The sequence below is a fragment of the Tachypleus tridentatus genome, chromosome 9 (assembly GCF_004210375.1).
Source record: "Tachypleus tridentatus isolate NWPU-2018 chromosome 9, ASM421037v1, whole genome shotgun sequence".
Classification (NCBI taxonomy): Eukaryota; Metazoa; Arthropoda; class Merostomata; order Xiphosura; family Limulidae; genus Tachypleus; species Tachypleus tridentatus.
Genome location: NC_134833.1, coordinates 105,968,306 through 105,989,816, shown reverse-complemented (window position 1 = coordinate 105,989,816; position 21,511 = coordinate 105,968,306). Strand labels below are relative to the sequence as shown.

At 32.1% G+C, this 21,511-nt stretch overlaps 1 protein-coding gene across 4 annotated transcripts in view; it reads right to left on the bottom strand.

Moving 5' to 3' along the window:
• Positions 1-21,511, bottom strand: part of LOC143225972 (calmodulin-lysine N-methyltransferase) — a 70,249-nt gene that overhangs the window by 46,797 nt on the left and 1,941 nt on the right. For 2 of the 4 annotated variants that reach the window (XR_013014230.1, XM_076456245.1), the window contains exons 1-3: positions 15,170-15,352; positions 6,561-6,697; positions 4,845-5,020 (exon numbers count right to left, since the gene is read on the bottom strand). Coding sequence is in view for 3 of the 4 variants with exons in the window: in XM_076456245.1 (XP_076312360.1) it covers positions 4,845-5,020; positions 6,561-6,674 (290 nt within the window). In the remaining variant the exon portion in view is untranslated. Of the gene's footprint in view, positions 1-4,844; positions 5,021-6,560; positions 6,698-15,169; positions 15,353-18,367; positions 18,601-21,511 lie in introns of those variants that run through there. The other 2 variants (XM_076456247.1, XM_076456246.1) reach the window with 2 other exon arrangements.

The following is a 21,511-nucleotide window of genomic DNA, read 5'->3' as shown; positions in this document are numbered from 1 at the left end:
CCACATGCCCATCTCCAGATGAGATGTTGATAGTTTACAAAATTTAAATTGGAGATTGAGAGTATCAGCTAGTAAAGAGAGGCCCTCATCCTCAACCTATTTTGTAAAAACAGCCTATATGTCACTGTGAAATTTTTGGTTATACATTTGGCACGTCATTATGGAGCAGGCATTTTGCATTGCAATACAATGGCATGAAATGTGCTACTGGCATATTTTGCTAAACCCATTTTAGATATTTAGCTTTTCCCACTGAGAATAGGAAGAAGGAAGCAAGGATGCAGATAATGTTCAGTGCCTCATACACTTCACACATATAGATACTTGATGTGATGAAAGAAAGTCAGCTTATGGTCAAAGACAAACCCCAAGAACTTTGCTAAAAAAATCAAGGGAAAAACAACATCAAGACAGAGCATAGGATCAGGGTATATATCCTATTGATAACAAAAGCACATGCAAATGGTTTTGGACAAAGAAAATGTAAAACTGTTTGTTTGGTCCAATTCAACAAGCAATTAAGGGCAGTCATCTGAAAGAGTTGAGCCTGCAGAGACTAGAAAGTATCTGTGCAGTAAAAAGTTCTGAATAAAAAAAGGTAAATGGCCATGCAACCCATAGGAATGGAGGTCCTGCAAAATGCCATACCTCCAAATAGCATTGTAAACCTTCTCAAAGTCAAAGAACACAGAAAAAAGGCATTCCCTCTTGAGGAATGCTTCCCTGATGTTTCAAGTAAAAACTGGTGGTCAACAATGGAGCTCTGTCTACAGAATTCACACTGAGTAGGTGAGAGGAAGTTGTTTGATTCCTTGAATCAAACAAGACAAGCATTAACAAGACAGTGATTTAAAAAACCAAATTATTGTAAAATACAAGTCTCATGTGTCTCTTTCCGGTATTGCTACACAACTTAATGTGCCGAAATCTACTGTTCAAAGCATAATTGCCAAGTTTAAGCTTACAGGATCAACTGCTAACCTCCCTTGTTCTGGACGCCCCACCAAAATTCCAGAGAGAACCAAGAGGAAGGTTCTCAGAGAAGTTAGTAGGAACCCTTGTTTAACACGTAATAACATACAGAAACTGGTAAGGGAAACTGGGGTTGAAGTAAGCACCTTTACAGTAACACTGTAATGCTCTTCTGGGTTCAAAGCATGCTGTCCTTATAGAACTTCATATTTAAAACCTGTTCATTTAGAAGCACGAATGAGGTATGCAAAAAAGCATGTAGATAAACCCTTTACCTATTGGAAGAGTATTCTTTGGTCAGATTAGACTAAAATCGAGCTTTTTGGCTACAATAACGTTTGGTATATTTTCCGTAAGAAGGGAGAACAAAATCATCCAAAGAACACCAACCCTACAGTTAAACACAGAGGTGGCTCGATCATGCTATGGAGTTCTTTCAGCTCTTCTGATGTAGGTAGCCTTCACTGTATCAATGTAATCATGAAAAAAGACGAGTACGTTGATATATTAGGCAAATATATCAAGAATGATGCTCGGAACTTGCGGCTTGGGCATCGTTGGATCTTCCAGCACGACAATGATCCTAAGCACACATCGAGATATGTGCAATCCTGGTTGCAGAGGAACCATATAAGCTTTCTGGAGTGGTCATCCCAGTCACCCGATCTCAACCCAATTGAAAATGTTTGGCATGAGTTGAAGACCAGGGTTCATCAACATCATCCGAAAAACTTGCAAAAGTAGGAGGCCTTCTGTAAAGAAGAATGAAATGGAGGGCTATGAGGAGAGATTGCGCCAATTAATTCACCTGAAAGGCTACACAGCTGACCATTAAAGTAGATGCACGAACACTTTCTGTCCCTCCTATGTTTGGTTATTTGTTTACAAACAGTTTATTTGTTGTTCAATTTACATAAAAATTTATGTAGATGTGTGTTGGTATAATATTTATAATATACTCTACTTTCATTATCCTAATCATGATACTTTTTAAGTTATGAGGAAAAAACTACTCATGACTCAGGGGTATGAACACTTTCTGTCGTAACTGTAAATCACTGAAAGGTAACAGAGAGTAAGAGGGGTTAGAACCACTACAGTTAATGCAGTGTGGTTCCAGTTCACACTCATAGGTGTCATGATCTTTGATACTACAATTAGCATGTTAAAGGACCATGATGCCATTGAATATCCAAACCACTGGTACTGGAAACACTGGAGACGTAGGAATGTATGCTTATACCTTACTGTTCAGATAACCTGCCTTCACAGAGGCAGGAGGATGTGGCAATCTAAAAGTCAAAATCAAGACATTGGTCGACAGTATAATTCCATTTTTGCAACTGGAGATATGGGGAAAAAACATCTTGGCTAGAGAAACCAGTGAAGATTTCCAACTTGGAGATGTTCTTCAAATCTCTCTCTATGATCACTCTTCAGGAGGAATTTATAGTAGTATGGAGAGTAACCTTAATGGGTATATCACCAATGGCTTTAGAATTCAGGAAGAGTTCAAACTATTTTGGTGTAAATGTTTCCATCATTATGTACCCAGAATATAGCTTCTTGACAAATTTGAGAGACTGAGCTAGCCACTCTAATCTCTTCTGAATGAAAATGGGAGAAACTTTCCATAAAGGTTTGCAAGATAAAGGATGAAGGATTAAAAATTGAGATGCAGGATCTCACAGAAGTGGTAACTGTGTTACAGTTATCTGTGTGGTTGTTTACCTATAAGTTGTTGTTTTTTGTTTTTTTCAATGGCTGGGTTTATCCATAATAAACTGAGGAAGATTCAGTGCCCAACATGGAGTCCTACGAGTGGAAGCACTATGATGCTAAATTATGACACTGCAGTAATGTCAGGGTTTCGTGAGCACGATACTCAAACACTAACACCAGACATAATGCCCACAACACCTGTTCAGAATGCACAGCAGTGGTACACAGTTGACCCTATCCTAACAAAACCAGCTAATATAACCTGGGTGTGCAACCCATCTACAAGAATTCAGGGCCAAAGTGAAGTTCTGGGGATGAACCCCTCAACTACCAGGATCCTTTCCTCCCCTTCATGGGTTGCCATGCACAGAAATGTGTGTGAATGTTCAGATCCCAGGGGAAGTAAACTGAAAGTAAAGAACCTTCCCTGGGAAGACCCTCACCACGTACAGGAATCCACACTGAGAGACTGTTAAGAACTATACAAAACTTAGACATTATACAGTCTGAATACCAAGAATGTAGTCTCACAGAATAAAACACTAAGGTAGATGTTTAAGCCCATAGCAACATTCCCATGAACTATGGAAACTGAAACTGGTATACAATACACATGAAATCATCTGACTGCACTTACACTTATATAGATTTGATGTGCTGAAACAGTCTTAGAAGCCGATGTACATTCAGGTTAAGTAGCTAGCACACAGAATCACTTACAAAAGTTGTAATATTTTCAAAATGAACCCAAAACTCAAGTGCTGTCAAATATTTGACTATTCTTTTTCAAGAGAATAAAGTCAATATATATATAGAGTTCATTTGTGTAATGTCTGTGAAGATGTTTGTTTTAAGATTAACTTCATCATCCTTTGCACAAGTTTGTAACAAATAAAAATCACAAAGATAGGCAGTTGTGAATAACCTCAACTATTAAAGTGAGCAGGACTGACAATGGAGGAAGTACGTCCAAGGGCAGTATGGATCTGGAAGATCATTCTAGTAAAGTGTAATAGATGGTGGTGATATTCAACCACAAGAAGCATTTCATCTCTGTTGTTGTTGTTGTGCCACAGAAGTGTTGTAAATAACATCTTAGTAAACACAACAGCCAGCAGTTAGTTTCAACAAATTCTCCCAGTTCTCCTGAAAGGTCTGTCTTCTCAGCTTTACTGAGCTGCTACTTGTCTAGTAAATACACATCATGTTCAGAAGTACTCATTATTATGGAAAGAATATATATCTGATTTCAGGATGCAGTTTAACACACAAAACTGCAAATATTTAGTCAAACTAAGTTAAACTTGATCTAAAATACAGTCTTAAGGTGTTTGTTAGGAATTAAACACAAAGCTATGCCATGGGCTATCTGTGCTCTGCCTTCCATGTATATCAAAACCTACTTCTTGTGGTGTGAGTCCACAGACAAACTACCATGCCACTTAAGTAAAAGTTAAATGTTACAAATAATATCTTTAAACTGCAGACACCCCTCCCTACTTTTCATAAAACTTACCAACAAGGAACAATGACTAATTAGGAAAGATAAGCCAAAAAAAGAAAAAAAGATGAAAATAAAAATTGAAAGTATGACAGTAACATACCAATAAGAAAAGATTATAGTTGTGAAGCAGTAAGACAAAAATAAGATGCTTCATTGCATTTAACTGTTAATAACATGGGTATTGCTCAAGCCTGAGGGCAAAGAGAAATGAAGAAAAATCTCAAAATGATTATTGATTACAATGACACAAAGTTATCATTACTAATGTTATGTTTTATGCTTTATTTTGATTGCTTGTATAAAACTGTTATGTGACAAGAGGTTCCTTCTTATACATGGTATGGATATCAAGTGATAAGTATTAAAAAATTCAAAATTTTGAACTAAGATTTTTTTCATTCAGAAAGTTTCTAATATGTAGAAAACTACAAAAATTAGTAAAAAATATGACACTTAAGTGATAAAAATATATTTCTGAATAACATAATTCTCCAGTTTTTAAGAAAAACTTTGAAAATATTTTATTTTACATATCTACAACTACAATTATCAAGAGATGTTTTTACTTTACATTCAATTTGTAATTTTCATAACAGTTGATGCTGTTGTGTGCAATTCTACAAAAAATACTTAAAAAATTTTCTACCTTATATGAAGCCGAAAATGGGCATCTTCTGAACATGAGCATTCATACCATCTTCCTTCTGGATCACACACTTCATTTTCCCTTAAAGGAATCATTCGAACAAGACCAAAGGTAGAGAACTGTCGTACTGATCCTGGAACAACATCCAAATCTTGCATTCGTCCCTCTTGTAGTGCCTGGAAAGTAACTTTATGACACAAAATTCTACCACAAATGGTAACTTACAGTAAATGACAATTATATTTTCAAATATTACAAGGGCTACAATAGGTATTTCTGTAAATTACAGAATATATTAAAAAGACTACAAATAGTATTATATATAGTCAAAGCACTTAATCACAGTGGCTTAAATATTCCAAGAGTGAACTGACAACCAAGTATGAAAAATTACATAAATACAAATCACACAATGCTGGTTATATTACTTGCAAAAAATTTATTTTCTGAGCAGACATAGTTAGCTATAGTTGTATATTAAATAAACAGAATATGTAAAAAAAAAAGAATTATTTTCTGAGCAGACATAGTTAGCTATAGTTATATATTAAATAAACAGAATATGTAAAAAAAAAGAATTATTTTCTTTATGAATTGTTAACTCATGCAAAAGATAGTACTGAATAAAAGAGATAATGAATAATTTTATTTGATTAAATGGCAAATTCTTACCTTATTTCTTCTGTTAAATGAATGTTTTAAGGAAAAAATAATCTTTGACTGCAATTTTTTTAGATACAATAAACTTCTGGTTTGAAATCAATAAAGGATTAATGCATAAGAAATCCTTTGAATTCATACCATTTTAACTTAACAAAAATGATAAACAACTTGAAATAAATGACAGTAACTAATAACATGACAGTTATGTTTACATACATTCTTTCTAATCAGAAATAATGAGAAATGTGGTTTTTAATTTCAAATTACTTTTTTGTTCTGATTAATACTGAATTTGTACTTGGTATAGAATAACTGAATCATTTATACACAAATGTTTAAGAAAATATTATAAAAAAAACTTTAAAGCAACCTTCTTCAAAGCAGTAAGCTTGACTAGATATACCCAGTCCCTCAGCTGAAAAAAGTTATTAGATAGTAAGTGAAAGGAAGTTCTTACAAAAACATGGACAAATGAACAGTTAAAAAACTACACTTTGCAGATTCCAGTTGAAGTACAATTCACAACTAGAATACAGCAAGTCTACATGCTAGTATAAAAAATGACCATATTTAAAGAATTTAATGAATTATGGAATTGGTAGACTGGGTTTCAATATCTTCAATAACACATCATTTTCATTGTGACTAGTCATTAATTTTATATTTAAGCATAAAGAATCCTCTACTAAAGCTTTGTGATGATTTCAGGTGGCTCATCTCTATAATCCTTTCTTAATTTTATTGACACCATTCTCACAATGATGCTAATGTATTTCCATCTACCAAAAACACTCTTGGATTCTAAATCTAAAAGCAATAAATAAAAGGTATATTTAAAGTTTTTACTTTGACATTTTATTTTGCTGATGGCATGTGAGTAAGAGTTCAAATGGGCAACCTTACATTTCTGTTTCTGAGAATAGTCTGGTAAAACTTGCAAATAAAATATTACTTATGAAATATGAACAAAGTATTACTGCACATCAAATGCAGCTAAACACAACAAGTTAACATTCATCTGATTATAGCTCACAGATAAAAATACTTCTTCACCTTTGCCAGAATTTTCCATCTCATCTTGGCAATGGATATACTCCTGCTAGAAGGCAATTCTGAGCTAATATATGATCTGCTAATTTCTCTAACATCTGCTTCCATGTCCAGCATTAATTCAAGTTTTCAGCCTACAACTGAAAACAAAAAAGGTGGAATATTTAAATCATTCACTCAAAGAAAATCACCTTCAGACACAAGTTCACAGTGTTAAGTTCTCTTTCAGACAGTACAGTTTATTTTATTTAAACAAATGAGTTATGACATTGTACAACAAGATGTAGTTCAACAAAATATACAATACAATTTTAAAGTACAAGTTTCTTGTTTTCAAGTACTTCAGATGCAAATTATGTCATTGCATGAACTGCTTTCAAACAGATGGAGCAAAGAATTTCATATGCTTGCAGGCCTTAAAATGATTATTTTAACAATTGTGGTCAGACTTTTTACTTATTTTCATGCTAGAGGAGTTTGTTTAGCAATGGTTATAACATAAACTTTCTTATGTTTGTAGATACAATTCAAGAGAGAAACAAACTGAAGCAGAATTCTAGGAATAATATCCATATCTGAACCTTTACATAATCCATGCAAGTCTCACAGCAATAAACATAATAAATAAATAAATCTATCCAAAATAATAAAATAAACCTGTTGCAACTGATGGACATATAAACAAATTAGTTCATGCATGAAAATGTGTATTTAAATGTATTTTAGAGCTTGCACATATGTTTAACTTGGTTCTCTTTCTTTTGCTAATCTGTTTCTGTTAAAAGAGTTTGATCTATAGGTGGTTCATAATTCCCACACAAAAAGTAATTACTGTGTTAAACTAACATCTCACATTAATTTCAGTAATTAGATAAATGAACATGGTTGTGTAAACTTGGTAACCAGAGTTTAACCAGATTGAATTAACAAATAATGTTGTGTGATTACAACTTTAATGCCTTCCAAGTTATAGTAACACACACAGATATAGTTCTGTGCAAAAGTGTTAAGGCAAAAAATATTTTGTCATTGTTTCCATTTTATGGGGTTAATTATTTCATGCCATTACAGAATATAAATTCAACAAAATGGTAATACTTCAATGATTGCCTTCTGCTAGTATAGCTGTAAGTCTACAGATTTACAATGCTAAAATCAGGGGTTCAATTCCCCTCAGTGGGCTCAGCAGATAGCCCGATGTGGCTTTGCTATAACAAAAACACACACACTTCAATGATTCCTATTCACAGTTGAATGAGCCAAGGTGAGGATACTTATTGTTCTTTAGAATTCCCATATACTTATACCAAGAGCATGTAACAAGGGTTCTACTTAATAAACATGCTGCTCAAATTCAAGGTCTGAAATAACTGTTGTGGTACCCCACGCAGTGTCTTAACTATACAGAAAGAAGCTAGCATATTGTACCAGTATATTTAAAAAAAAAAAATCAATTTAATAACATTTCACAAATAAACAGATAAAAACAGTGTTTAACACCACATACTAAGCTATACTGTCATACCATGGCCCAAAGTGTACAAAACACTGTCAGCAGAGGTGGGAGTTTGCATAAAAGCTTTATGTGATGCTGGTTAGACTCTGCAGACTTGAAATGCTCCTCAAACACTGTCAAGTACGCCCTAGATTGTAAGACATGACAGGTAAATTTGAAAATAGGAAAGGAAGAAACAGAACACCTAAACTCAATGATACTAATGTTAAGTATCTTCATTTATGCAGCCTTCAAGACAGAAGGAAGGCTGCCCCTGATATGAAGTATAAGATAAATGATTATTTACCAAATGACAGAAAAGTGTCCAGAACTACAGTATTAAGAAAACTCAACAAGAATGGAATATTTGTTTGTGTAACAGTTAAATACTTTTAAATCAATCTCTAAGCATCATCAACAGATGAAATTTGCTAAAAAGTACAAAAACAAAACTGTTTCTGATTGGAAAAAAGTGTTATGGATGGATGAGTCCAAGTTTGAAATATGTGGTTCAAAGCATAGGTTGTACATCCTATGGAAGAAAGGTAAAAGATGCTTTTCTCCATGCATAACATTTACCATAAAGTATTGGAGAGGTAGTGTAATAGTTTGAGGGTGTTTCTCTGCTGAGACAACAGGAATTATTTGCAAAATTGATGAAATAATGAACCAATGCAGGTACTATCGAATACCGATCCATCATGGTATACCAAGTTGTTTGCATATTATTGTTAAAAGATTCTACAACCACAAAGATAATCACCCAAAATACTCATCTAACTTATACAGAAATTACTTAGCTGAGAAAGAAGTTGCTAGAGTCATTCAAATGATGCAATGGCCCTCACAGAGCTCCAATATCAACCCAACTGTGCAGATATGAGATTTGATAGATCAAAACCTTGACAAATAAAAGTTACTTCCAAAGAACCTTTATAGGAGTGTATTATAGACATTTAGAGTAAAATCCAAAAAGACATTGTGACTGAATATGTTGCAACAAAGCCTTAAAGGCTGTCTGCAATTATTAAAGCAAAGGGACACACAAAATATTAACTGTTTGTTGAACTTGAGCACTTTCACCGAGTTTCTGTGGTATTAAATATGAAGACTAATAAACTTTTGATGTTTCACCTGTGATTTACTTTCCATTGTTCTTTAAAAGTAGTCTGAACTTACTGTGTATGTGATCTTAAATGTTTCAATGGTAAAACTCTAGTATTTTACACAATTAATTAATAACTATATTAATACAAGCTAAAAGAAAAATATCTTTCCCAAAAGTCATTCTTAGGTTCATACAATACATAAGCATGTATTTTATTTAAACCATGATCTACATTTACATGTGAAAAAATGATACACAAAAATAAGTTTTATTGTACAAAATTATTTAAGAAATGAGTCAAGTTGTCTACCTTACATACACACACGAACGTACACCTATAAAATGTTTTCTCTTTCTTATTTCCTACTTGTATCAGTTGTTCTTTATGTAACACATAATCAAAATTTTATTTTAAACATATTTCACAAATATTTGATTTTGTCTAAATGTATATACTACATTACTATAGTTGCTCCAGGGAAAAATATTACTAAGATTCATTATTCAGAAGGGTTTACACTATTCTTTACACATAAGAACATCCTTATTTTCATGTGTACAAGTACTGTACTAATTTGATAACTCAACAAATCTATTTTGTCTGCCACAAAAAATGATCATTTAATGGCACAGCATTGTACTGAATCTCTCTCATAAAGTATTCTAATTTATTGTCCTCAAGTTATTTTAATAACTACAAAAAAAATGTGTTCCAATATTGTTTTCAAAGAATACAATTTCAAATTTAACATTACTGCTTTGGTTGAGTGACATATCATTAACACTAAATTATGTGTTTTTTTACTAACGTTACATTATTCATGCACAATCTCCTCAAAACCATATGGTACACTAGCAGAATTCATGTTTATGTAGTACTACCCCTATATCATGGGCTATAACAATTTGTTGAATGTAACACTGTGGTGCCTTGGCTCTCAAGCATTAGATACCATCTTTTGCTTAGCTCATTAACACATGACTTCAGAGGTTAAAGTCATTACACTCTGTCACAAAATGAAGGAATAAAGTAACAAGTCCTGAGTCCAAAGTCCAACTATGTGAGCTTGACATTGGAAATTAAGATAAGAAAAGAATTTGAAAATATTACTCAATTGTCAAAATAACAAGAAAACTTTATCAATATAGCATTTCTAAAGTGCATGTTTAAAGTCACATGGGTTGTTTTCTAGCCATTTGCATTCATAGTAACATATAAAACTATTGGCTATCATTGAACACAGTAGGGATTCCATCATTCTGGTCATAAATGACATAATAAAGGCAAAATGATTTAACTTTGTGGAGATGGAAAGAAGTTCCAAAAATTGTTTATAAGAGAAACCAAAATAATGCTCAGTGCCAGAAGGAAATAAAGATATTATGTCCATTGACTGCATCAGGTTTAAGATAGCATTATGCAAACTAAAGCGTCACACTTAAGAAAATAGGTAAACACGAGTGTGCTTTACTCCTCAAATATTGGTAAGTTTATAATTTATCTTATCTAAGCTATTTTCATATCTATTTTCTTTATGTATATAAACAATTATTTTATTTAATTAACTGCTTTAGCAGTCTGTTGAATCCATACTTGTCTGGCATGAGTCCCTTTTGACTAGTCGGTTATTATGTTCCCCTACCTATATCACTCTCAAGTCCACATGGCTCTTGATAGTAGCATTATAATGAGGCAGTACTGTATGAAGCTCACAGTACACTTTTATAGAATTTGCACACTATATTTATATGACCTAATACCAAAGTCTTTGTTACGTATTTATCTGTAACATTATATTATTGTTAAATAATATAATAGGCACTAATACATTACACTACCCATTGAAAACATATTACTGAAGTTATTGGTAATTTTTTATTCACAACCAATTAATTTACAAAAAAGTGAGGACAAAACTTTATGGCAGCCAAATTTGGTTTATCAACTCCACTAGGTAAAAAATTAATCTTGTAAGATAAGTAAATTAGTCAGTACATTATTAGGTATATAAACAAAATACAGTTTGTGCATTTGTATTTTGTGCATTTAATTGTGCAACAAAAATGTAAATTACTAGCTATATTTTTATATAAAATGATCCACAGTTTTCAAATACTGATTCTCATGATTTCAAACATATAGGAAAAGTACCTTCATTTTTTCTAGTCAGTGAGTGTGTGTATGTATGATAATCACCACAGACTGCTAACATAAGAACATTATGCATCTAAATTTTACAAACTCTACTAGGTCTGTAAAATCACCACATTCTTCACAGACTCTTTACTTACTGCTAACTTCTAGAGGTAGAAGACACACACCTTGCTTTATGTCAAAGCAAGTAAGCTTTATTATAAATGTTTAAAATGTTTTATTTAATTTACATACACATTAATAAATTAGATTACCTGTATAGAAACATTTGGTTTACTGCACTAAAGAGAAAAAAAAAAAAAAAAAGATCTTTTCTCTATACTTTAAACTTTTTGTTTGTTTGTTTATTTTTGAATTTCATGCAATGCTACACAAAGGCTATCTGCACTAGCTGTCCCTAATTTGGTAGCATAAGACTAGAGGGATGGCAGCTGGTCATCACCACCCACCACAAACTCTTGAGCTACTTGTTTACCAATGATTAGTGGGATTGATTGTTACATAATAATGTCCCCATGGCTGACAAAGTGAGAATGTTTTGTGTGATGGGGATTCAAACCCTCAACCTTTGGATTACGAGTCAAGTGCCTTAACCACTGGCCATGCTGGGTCCTTTAAACTTTTATCCCCAAAATCATCTCAGTAGTTATCCTCTTCACCCTTTCAAACAAGTCAATATCTTTGTTTATAAAATGGAGATAAAAGCTGTACAGAGTATTCCAAGTATAGCCTAACTAATGATTCATATACAGAGAGAATTACTTTTTACATGTAATACATATCATGAACCACAATAATGATACATAATAGGAATTGCTCAAAACCATAATAAAATGTTCAAATAAAAAGCACCTTACACAGTGAAGATTCAGTTTAAACAACACTTGAAATCTCTACCATTTTTCACAATAGCTATACACATATAAAAAAGGAGGGAAATATGCCTGTTGAAACTTGTAAGGAAAAGAAAATCCACTCAAAATGGCCCATTTGTAATTATTATTATTATTCTCTTGTCAGCCTACAACAAAAACAGTTTGATGTATTGCACCTAAGGTATTGAAAAGTTAATTTATTTCTTCCATATCTTACACGAGCTACACATATTATAATTTTAGTGTAAATGATGTTATCATCAACCCTTGAAGTCAGCTTTCTTATAGAAATTTGATGTTCCTTTAAATGGCTTAAACAAGAATTACTAGCCAATATTAGATGACTGTAACATGAAGATACTCAATGCTTTGTATGCTATACAATCAGCCTTTAGGAAGCTACATATTACATATGACATGGAGTAATGAAAAAAAAGAATATAAATATTTAATTTTATTATACATGTTTGTAGAATAAGTACTTTAAAGGCATGAAGGTTTGTTTAAAGTGATATCTTAGGCATATGTTTTATCTGAAAAGGTTACTTTTCTATTGGTAAAATTCTATATGTTTTAGCAAGAGTTGAGTCTTAACTTGGGTATGCATTTATCCATTGCTATGCATTATATATGTAGATAATTTAGTTACATAGAAACTATAAATGCTACTATGTTCACAAATCTCCATAACAATTTCCAGCTGCAGCTTAACATTTTACCTCTTACACTAATGCAATCAGATTGCTAATAGTTGCAGTAAATCATGAACTGGTTTAGCTAACTACCAGCCGTATTTATTATAATTACAATGTAGAAAGTTAGCTACCATCAAATAATTCTTTGCCCATAATTGAGCATAAAAAAGCCAACAAAAAATAAATTTAAAAATTGAGGAAAAAAAAATCTGCAAATAGGGATCATAAAAAAGTAAACAAACAAGATTAAAGATACTGTAGACATTATTTACTCAAACTACAAATTCCTATTGTGATTTCACCAAACACAATTCAAGGTAACAACATGGAGCCAAAATAGGGGTTTGTAATTTTAGGTTTTTTGATAATCTAAATACACCAAATACACACCTTTTCTTATTAGCCACATGACACATAACAACCTCAAAAAAACAGTTGAAAGACTAAGAAGGAAGCTTTCACTGAGTGAATCAATCTTTTTTTATTATACAAGCCATCAAATTCCCATGCTTTGCTGGTTTCCAAGCCTCTCTGAATTGTGAGAGGAACTTAGAAACTTACTTTTATAGCTACCCTAGTTCTTTAACTAATTCATCTGTTGCAATTTTCCAAACTTAATTCCAATTCAACACTTTTTAAAAGCAAATACTTTTAATTTAGTTTCTCATATTTGTTTTTCTTCCTGTGATTTTATTTGAATTATTCATTCTTCAATTCATATTTTTCTTTCCATATGTTTAAAAAAAAATTTGGCAGAAAACCTGCACAAACTGTTCATTGAGTGAATGAGAATTAGAAAAAAAAAATATATACTTTTCTATAAACTTCCAGAAAGCAGAAATTTGGAGCTTAATATTAAAAAAAATTATTCAAATTTTTTAAAGTCAAATCTAAAAAAAAAGTTCAGGAGCAAAAACTCAAAATCCTCTCATAAAAATTTTACCCAATTATGATTAGTGATGACTGGTATTGTAGTTTCAGTTTTGGACACACACACTGCAAGCTCTGTTGTAATAAGATATACATTTCTCGTGAGTTCTGGAATGATAGACAAGACTTTCATGTTGTGATTAGTCTAGTGAAGTTTATAGTAAGTGGTTGTAAATATTTTAATTTTAAGCATAAAAAAATATTACCCCTATTTCAATGAAAATTATTCATTTGTGTAGAAGTACATATGACATTTTGTGTAAAATCTGTATGTGATAGAGAAAAATGGATGGGTTTGAAGTCAGCATACACTAATTACTGCAGAATATGTAAACATTTCAAGACAAAACCATTTCAGGTCTGTATTATTTGTAATTCAATATTATCTTAAGAAATATTCATGAGATCTCACAAATGAGGTTCTTTCATCACTAATTTATTATTTGTGGCATGAATGATGTATCAATTACATCATGACATGACACAGAATTGGTGGTGGTTGATATCTTTCAATTACGATATTTCAAGTTTACAACCAATGTGTTAAAACCTCTTTAATATGTTCATAGCTCATACTTCATTTTCAACACTAAGTTGTTCACAATCTTCCTTCCATTTATTAATATAATTAGAATCTACAAGTATGAGTTTGAAATTGATGGAATTAATTTATACATTTTATCTTGCCTTGACATAGTTTTCCTGCATATTTAATATATTAAGCCTGATGAAGCCACAAGGGCAAACGTTGGTTAAAATAAATAAATGTTGTGTGTATATATCTGTAGTATAAACTTTAATAATAGTAAAGATTGTTTTTTTTCTGAACGAGTGATGATTCATACTTAAACATAATTCACAATTAGCTCTAACTTGTATCCAGAAGACACAAAAAACTTACATAAATTGACTTACAGCCAAACAGTAGTATGGATCATATATCTACTGTAAATGTCATGTTTGCTTGAGTACCGACTCTTAGTTAAACTTTAGTAACGATTACACTTGAATTACACGATTACAATTTAGTAACGATTACACTGATTACAATCTCAGTCAAAGTATAATTCTTACTGAAAATACCATGTAACTAGGTTACTACTAACATTAGTTTGTTAGGCTTAGATTTGTTAAAGTTCAAAAATTTCTCGTTTCGTTCTTTTGTTAAAAACATTAGAATCAGGCCACTCAGTATCATACAAATCTACAGAAACTATTACACTGTTAGTACTTAACAATATTTTAACTGGTATTAAGAAGAGCAACATTAGTAATATTCCTGTGCCAGTTCTAGCACACTAATAAAATTAACAATGTAACTAGTACTGTAATAATACTACTTTAATAGACCTACCAAAGGATTTCTTATCTTTAGTAAATTCACTGCTTTATCAGTAAAAACAATATGCAACTGCTACGTTCAAGATAATAATCATTAAATACTCTCTCCTCCACCTTCACTTATTTCTTATTAATAATATTTATAATCACATTGTCCCTCCCCGTCTTCGAGATTCTATTTCTCCTTGTAGCCCTCTAGGAACAATTCGGCGATATTTTATTTTGTGCAATTCGATATTTTTTTTTATATTTGGTTATTTTAGAGGAAGGAAAGTCACACTGTTCTCTCTGCTACGGTCAGTAAGAGCAATCGAACCCAGTATTTGAGCGTTGTAAGCCTGTAGACTTACTTCTGTCCTATCGGGGGACTTGTTTTTTTTGCTTTTTTTAACATAATGTTATAAATGAAACTGAATATGTAAGTGACTAGCTCATAAGAATCAAACATTATTGTTAATTATCATACTGAATAAAATTAATTCAAATGAGGCTTCCTAACAATTAATGAATATTACAGCATTCTTTGATAGATTGTTTAGGCAAAATATTCATGAGTAAACTGGAATGGACAGCAACTGCCTATTACAAGACGGAAAACGAAAGACGCGCAAAACTTCGTCTTCTACACTTGTGTTTTTACAACAAGCAGTTGCTCTCCATTCTAATTTACTCATCAACATTAAAACAATTTTGTATCAAATAAAATAAGTAAATTTATGTTTACAATCTTGTGAGCTAGTAAATCATATTTCATTTGTTAGTTTGTTAACATATTTGTTAATAGATTATTTAGTTTAGCCGTATTTTCAATTGCCCTTTACTGCATATTAAATATTAATTAAAAGCAGTGAATTTTAAATTAAGGCATCAACAAGAGGTTTCCCTAGCGGTGAGTATGGATACTACGTTCAGTTAATGATAATCGCCTCTTTCATTATTTATTGACAGATGCTGTATTGCCTATACGCAAGAATTTCATATGTTGATGTGCATGAATCCACACTGGATTTTATAACACGATAAAACAAACAACCAAGTCAAACTGACGACGGAGGTATCAGTGTTAGGTTAGAGACTGTGATGCGTAAGAAGATATTTCTGGCACTATCTTGGTATTCTATTTATGACTTAACGCTTGAAACTGAATTAATTTTAGTTATATCTGATAGGTCCGCTAGGCAACAGGAGATTTACCTACCAACGATATCGATTAAATTTCTTAGTAATTGCGACAGGTTAAAATGAGCTGGAATATAAAATGAACAATATTTATTTTATTGTAAACATAAAGGCATTTGTACCTATGATTTACTGCATGGATTGACTAATGGTGATGAAGTTTTACTAGAGTAACTAGACTATATTCTATAATGATCTAGATCAGTTGCAAAATCCAAGGTCCCTCAAATTCCTCAACACGACATGCAATACTACGTGACTAATTATTCTAATTATACACAGGTGGGCCTGTAACGTCAAGATATCACTTGAATAATTGTTGAAGAACATTAAAATAGTGATGATATCCTAACGCAAGATCACATAAAACATTGTTACTGTAGCTAAAAACAGGTAGTACAAACATCATGAATAACAAAAAACACAAAAGTAAAATCAAACAAGATCAACTTAAGAGTTATATTGATTATACGTTGTATAATACCTGCACATATTCTCTGCAAAGAAAGGATTCAGAATAAATATTGTAATACCAGAAGAAAATAAAAACATAAAATTATTTCTTCGAGAAGTGCCTATAATATATCATTATTTTGAATAAACGTACAAAGTACCTCTTTCTTCTTCTGTCTCTTTTTCAAATGATTCGTTATTGTTATTATTATTACTGTTCTTTCATTAGCTGGTTATTTTAAGCTATTAAGTGAAAATAAGGCAAAGTACAATCCAGGGAACGTTACTGTGAAAAATGATGCAAAGTGTAACTTTGTGGAATCGAGAACCAGTTCGTTTTTTGTTTGTTTTTAAAGTTCGTACGGAGTTGATTCAACAGTGGCAGAGAAATGATTACGTTTCACAATTTATATTTTGATTATTTGTTTTTTGTCCATAAGTTCTGACATGGTCTTCTTAATTAATGTATCAACAAGCGTGTGTGTTTTTCTTATAGCAAATCCACCTGGGGCTATCTGCTGAGCCCACCGAGGGGAATCGAACCCTTGATTTTAGTGTTGGAAATCCGTAGACTTACCGCTGTACTAGCGGGGAAGCATCAAAACCTTACGAACACTTGTATTACTATTATATTAAAATGTTCTTTTATATAACATTATTTTCATCACCACCATTAATTGGCGGCCTGGCATGGCCAGGTGGGTTGAGGTGATCGACTCGTAATATGAAGGTCGGGGGTTTGAATCACCCCCGAAATTTAAAAAACAAATAAGTATTAATTGGATTATGATGTGATATTTTCAGAAGTTACTTTTTATTAGACCCAATGCCCAGAGTAATCTCAATTATAGCTTAAGAATGTTATGAAGAAAAAGGTAATATTAACAAATGTGATTACATAAGTTAGAAGGAATGTTTGTTTATTTGTTTTTGAAATTTCGCGCAAAGCTACTCGAGGGCTATCTGCGTTAGCCAGCCCTAATTTAGCAGTGTAAGACTAGAGGGAAGGCAGCTAGTCATCAGCACCCACCGCCAACTTTTGGGCTACTCTTTTTCCAACGAATAGTGAGATTGACCGTCACATATAACGCCCTGACGGCTGAAAGAGTGAGCATGTTTGTTGCGAAGGGAAGTGTATTCTAATCAACAGATAAGGGTGATATCAGCCCATGTGTGTAGGAACTAGTTTGTAGCCTTTATTCACATTTCTTTATGTTGGAACCAGACTCTATACACGTGATAATCAAATAGTAGGGAGATGAATGAGGCCGGATTAAAGTGTAAGCTGTGTTATCTTTCATGGACAACAGAGGCCAGAATGAGAAGAGGTATTGGTTAATTAGATACCGAATGAATCCTGAGAATCAAGAAGTTTATAGACATGAAGGATAAATTTTCTATGACGATATAGCACGCGCATAAAAGTAAAGCTCTTATAAATGTCTTTTTACCAATGCATAGAGTTGTGAACTCATTTCTCAATGATTTTATATCAGTTTGCAGTTGTAAATTACTTGTTATAACCCTTTTCAACTTACACACGTAGCTGAACTTTTGACCAATACCAATGGGAATTTACCTAATATTGCATTATCCATCTGGACCTTTGCTACTGAAGATCGAATACTTGATTATTATGGCTTTCCTCTTTTTTACCTTTCGATTGTTATCCTGCTTTATTCCTGAAAATATCCAAAATAGGTTTTTGCCGCAAAAAAATGTGATCTGGTAGTATGATGCCCATCGAAGGGTGGAACATATCTACTCATTGGTATTGTCAGATGTTCTCTTTCCTTTGGTGGATCATTACATCTAAAAACAAAAAGACTTTCTCAGAGTTTGTAATTCTACCAGATGAAGAATTAAGTACATTTGTTTTACAGAATAATTAAGACAAATATATTAAGACTTATAATAAAAAAAAAATAATGAAATTTGGTGCTAACTTTTTACGAACTATTTATAGTATGTATCTATATGTTAGCTCATCAATTTTTAAATTAATTTTGGTGGCTCAGTTGTAGGCTTGCAAGTTAATATTGTTAAAACCTAAGGTTCAGTCTCCGTAGTTGCCAAGCGCAGATAGTTCATCATGTAGCTTTATGTTTAACGATGAACCAAACAAATATAGTTTTTAAAACAAATAAAAAAATAACTGTACAGATTTTTCACATGTTAACAGCTTTTTTTGTGGTTTTTACTACATTGTTATTTGCCATACAGGTTTATTTTTCAATAAAAAGCTTAAGTTACTAAATAATTATACTAAAATTTATGAAACCGACCAGAACTTACCATAAACAAACGTACTTTTACATGCTACTAGACACATAATTTAGAAACTGGGCTTTAATACCTGTGGTGAGCAAAGCACAGATAGCACATTATGTAGTTTTCTGATTGACTACAAACTTCATTGATGATTAAACTATTTTTACTGGATAATAAACAAATAAAATACAATTCAAACAATATTAGAGCCAGTGTTCCATTAAGAACACTAAAACATATCTGTGTATGGTGAATACGAATAACCCTAATACACTAGTGACAACCTTATGGCATTTGTTTTAAATTAAGTAAAAGTAACATAACCTTAAGCTGATCCATGGTTAATACTTGCAAGAAGGAGGACTTTAAAGAGTTCCATTAAAATAAGACAACACGGGAAAAAATCCAAACAATATGTACACAAGCTTTATGTGCAAACTTTTTTGTTTACTCATTCACTTCATATGTAACATAGGGGCTAAAGACACCGTCTTGTATTCTCAAGACGGCTGGTATGGGTATTAAAACTTTAATTAAAATAAAGTACAAGACAACATTTCGACCTTTTTAGGTCATCTTAAAGTTAACCATCTTGAGAATACATTTTTACTTTAAGCGAGTTTCTCGTCATCACGAAAGATATTAAGTGATTTTCATGTATAAAGAGCTGAGTATCTACATATTACAGTTATATAATGTTTATCTATTATATTATTGGTTGTTTTTTCTTGTGTTACTCTGTACTTAAGTTTTTGAAATAACAGAACACGTTTGTGAGAAAGCTAACTTCAAGAGGTAGTGATATGTCATTTACAATATAATTGAAAGAACACAAAATGTTTGTAAGAAAGCTGAATTTAAGAGGTAAAGATACATCGTTTACACTATAATTATAAAGTTTTTTAGATAATGTAAAATACAAAAGAAACAAATCGACTTTTTGATACTCCTACGGCCTTCATAGTACTTTATTTAATAATCAACAAAAGGTTTAGGTACAATTTATCAAACTGTTTTTGTTGTAGGCTGGCAAGAGAATAGAAATACAAAGCATTTGCGGCATTTCTGGTCATTTCAAATACTTCAATTATATGCAATATGGAAAAGAGTGATACACGCTCTCAAGAAGAGAGATGCATTGAGAAATGTTTGTGTTTGTACTATTTCCAAAACGACACTATTGAAGTCACGAGAAAAGTAAAAAACGCCTCATTAGAGACGAGAAATTAGACCATTATCTACGGACTAGCGCCACTGCAGCAATGAGAAAGCTACAGCTAATGCTTATATTATCGTGATTAAAAGTTGCTAAGAAAGGAATAAGTCGAAACTTTGATATGGTATCCATATCAAAAATAAGTGTAATGATACAATGAGAAGGGTGTTGATTTACTAACTACCTGCAACCAATGAATAAGTGGTTTTGGTTCTCATTTTGAGAATTACAAAACTATCAACGCTAAATAACCAATTAAGTGTCCAACCTACTTGCGGGTAGTTGTGTACACTATTTGGAAGATTGTAAGAATATTAAGAAGGTTTAATAAAAAATCTCATGTTTGAGTCTAGAAAACAAGGCAAAGAACTGAGAAGAAAAGAAACTTCAGTAGAGAAGAGGAAGCCAGAGAAAGTGGCCGAAAACTCGCCGGCCGCCGTAGCAGTTAGTTGCAGTTAATAAAGAAAGAGAATTTAGGCAGGTAAAAGATGACTACTCTTTTGATGGAGCTACCCAGAGTTTGTTGCCTAAGCTCTCTGTGAGTAACATATTGCCATCTTCCATAGCATCGAGTAGTATAGTTAACAAGTGATCAACTCAGTTTAGTAATGATATTGGAAATATAATTCAGGAACATTTGTTAGTTATGTTAAAAGAGTTTTGTTAGTTTAATTAAGTTATTCTAAGAACTAATTGTAACACAGAATGTTGTGAAAAGTACATTAAAAATGTTTTAGTGTTTTGAATCTTATTCTCAAAGTCAAATCCTTTATTTTAACTGTAAACTCCCTCGAGCTAGTGCTCGTGTGCTTCGCTCCACTACAATCCTTACTTAATATAAATAAATTGTGACTGGTAGTAATAATCAAACTCCAACGGCTAGTCTTCTGTCCTTCCCTTTATAAATAATAAAATGTAAAATGGGCCATTTTAAGTGGTTTTTCTTTTCCTTGTTAGTCTAAATACGTGCTTTTTGTGCGTTTTTATATGTGTACAGCGTAAGGAGTAAAGGTTTGAACGTATTGTCTGAACTGAATCTTTACTTTTAAGGTACATTTTGAAATAATGTTTCATTATTGTTTTGTGTAGTTCCTTGTGATTCCAATTATAAATCATTATTGTGATTTTTGATAAAACAGGTTTTAAAGTTGCACTATTTTAATTTAATAATGGTCATTTAGCAGTCTGTTTATGGTAGCTCTATCACATTATAAAATATGTCTAAATTAAAGTATA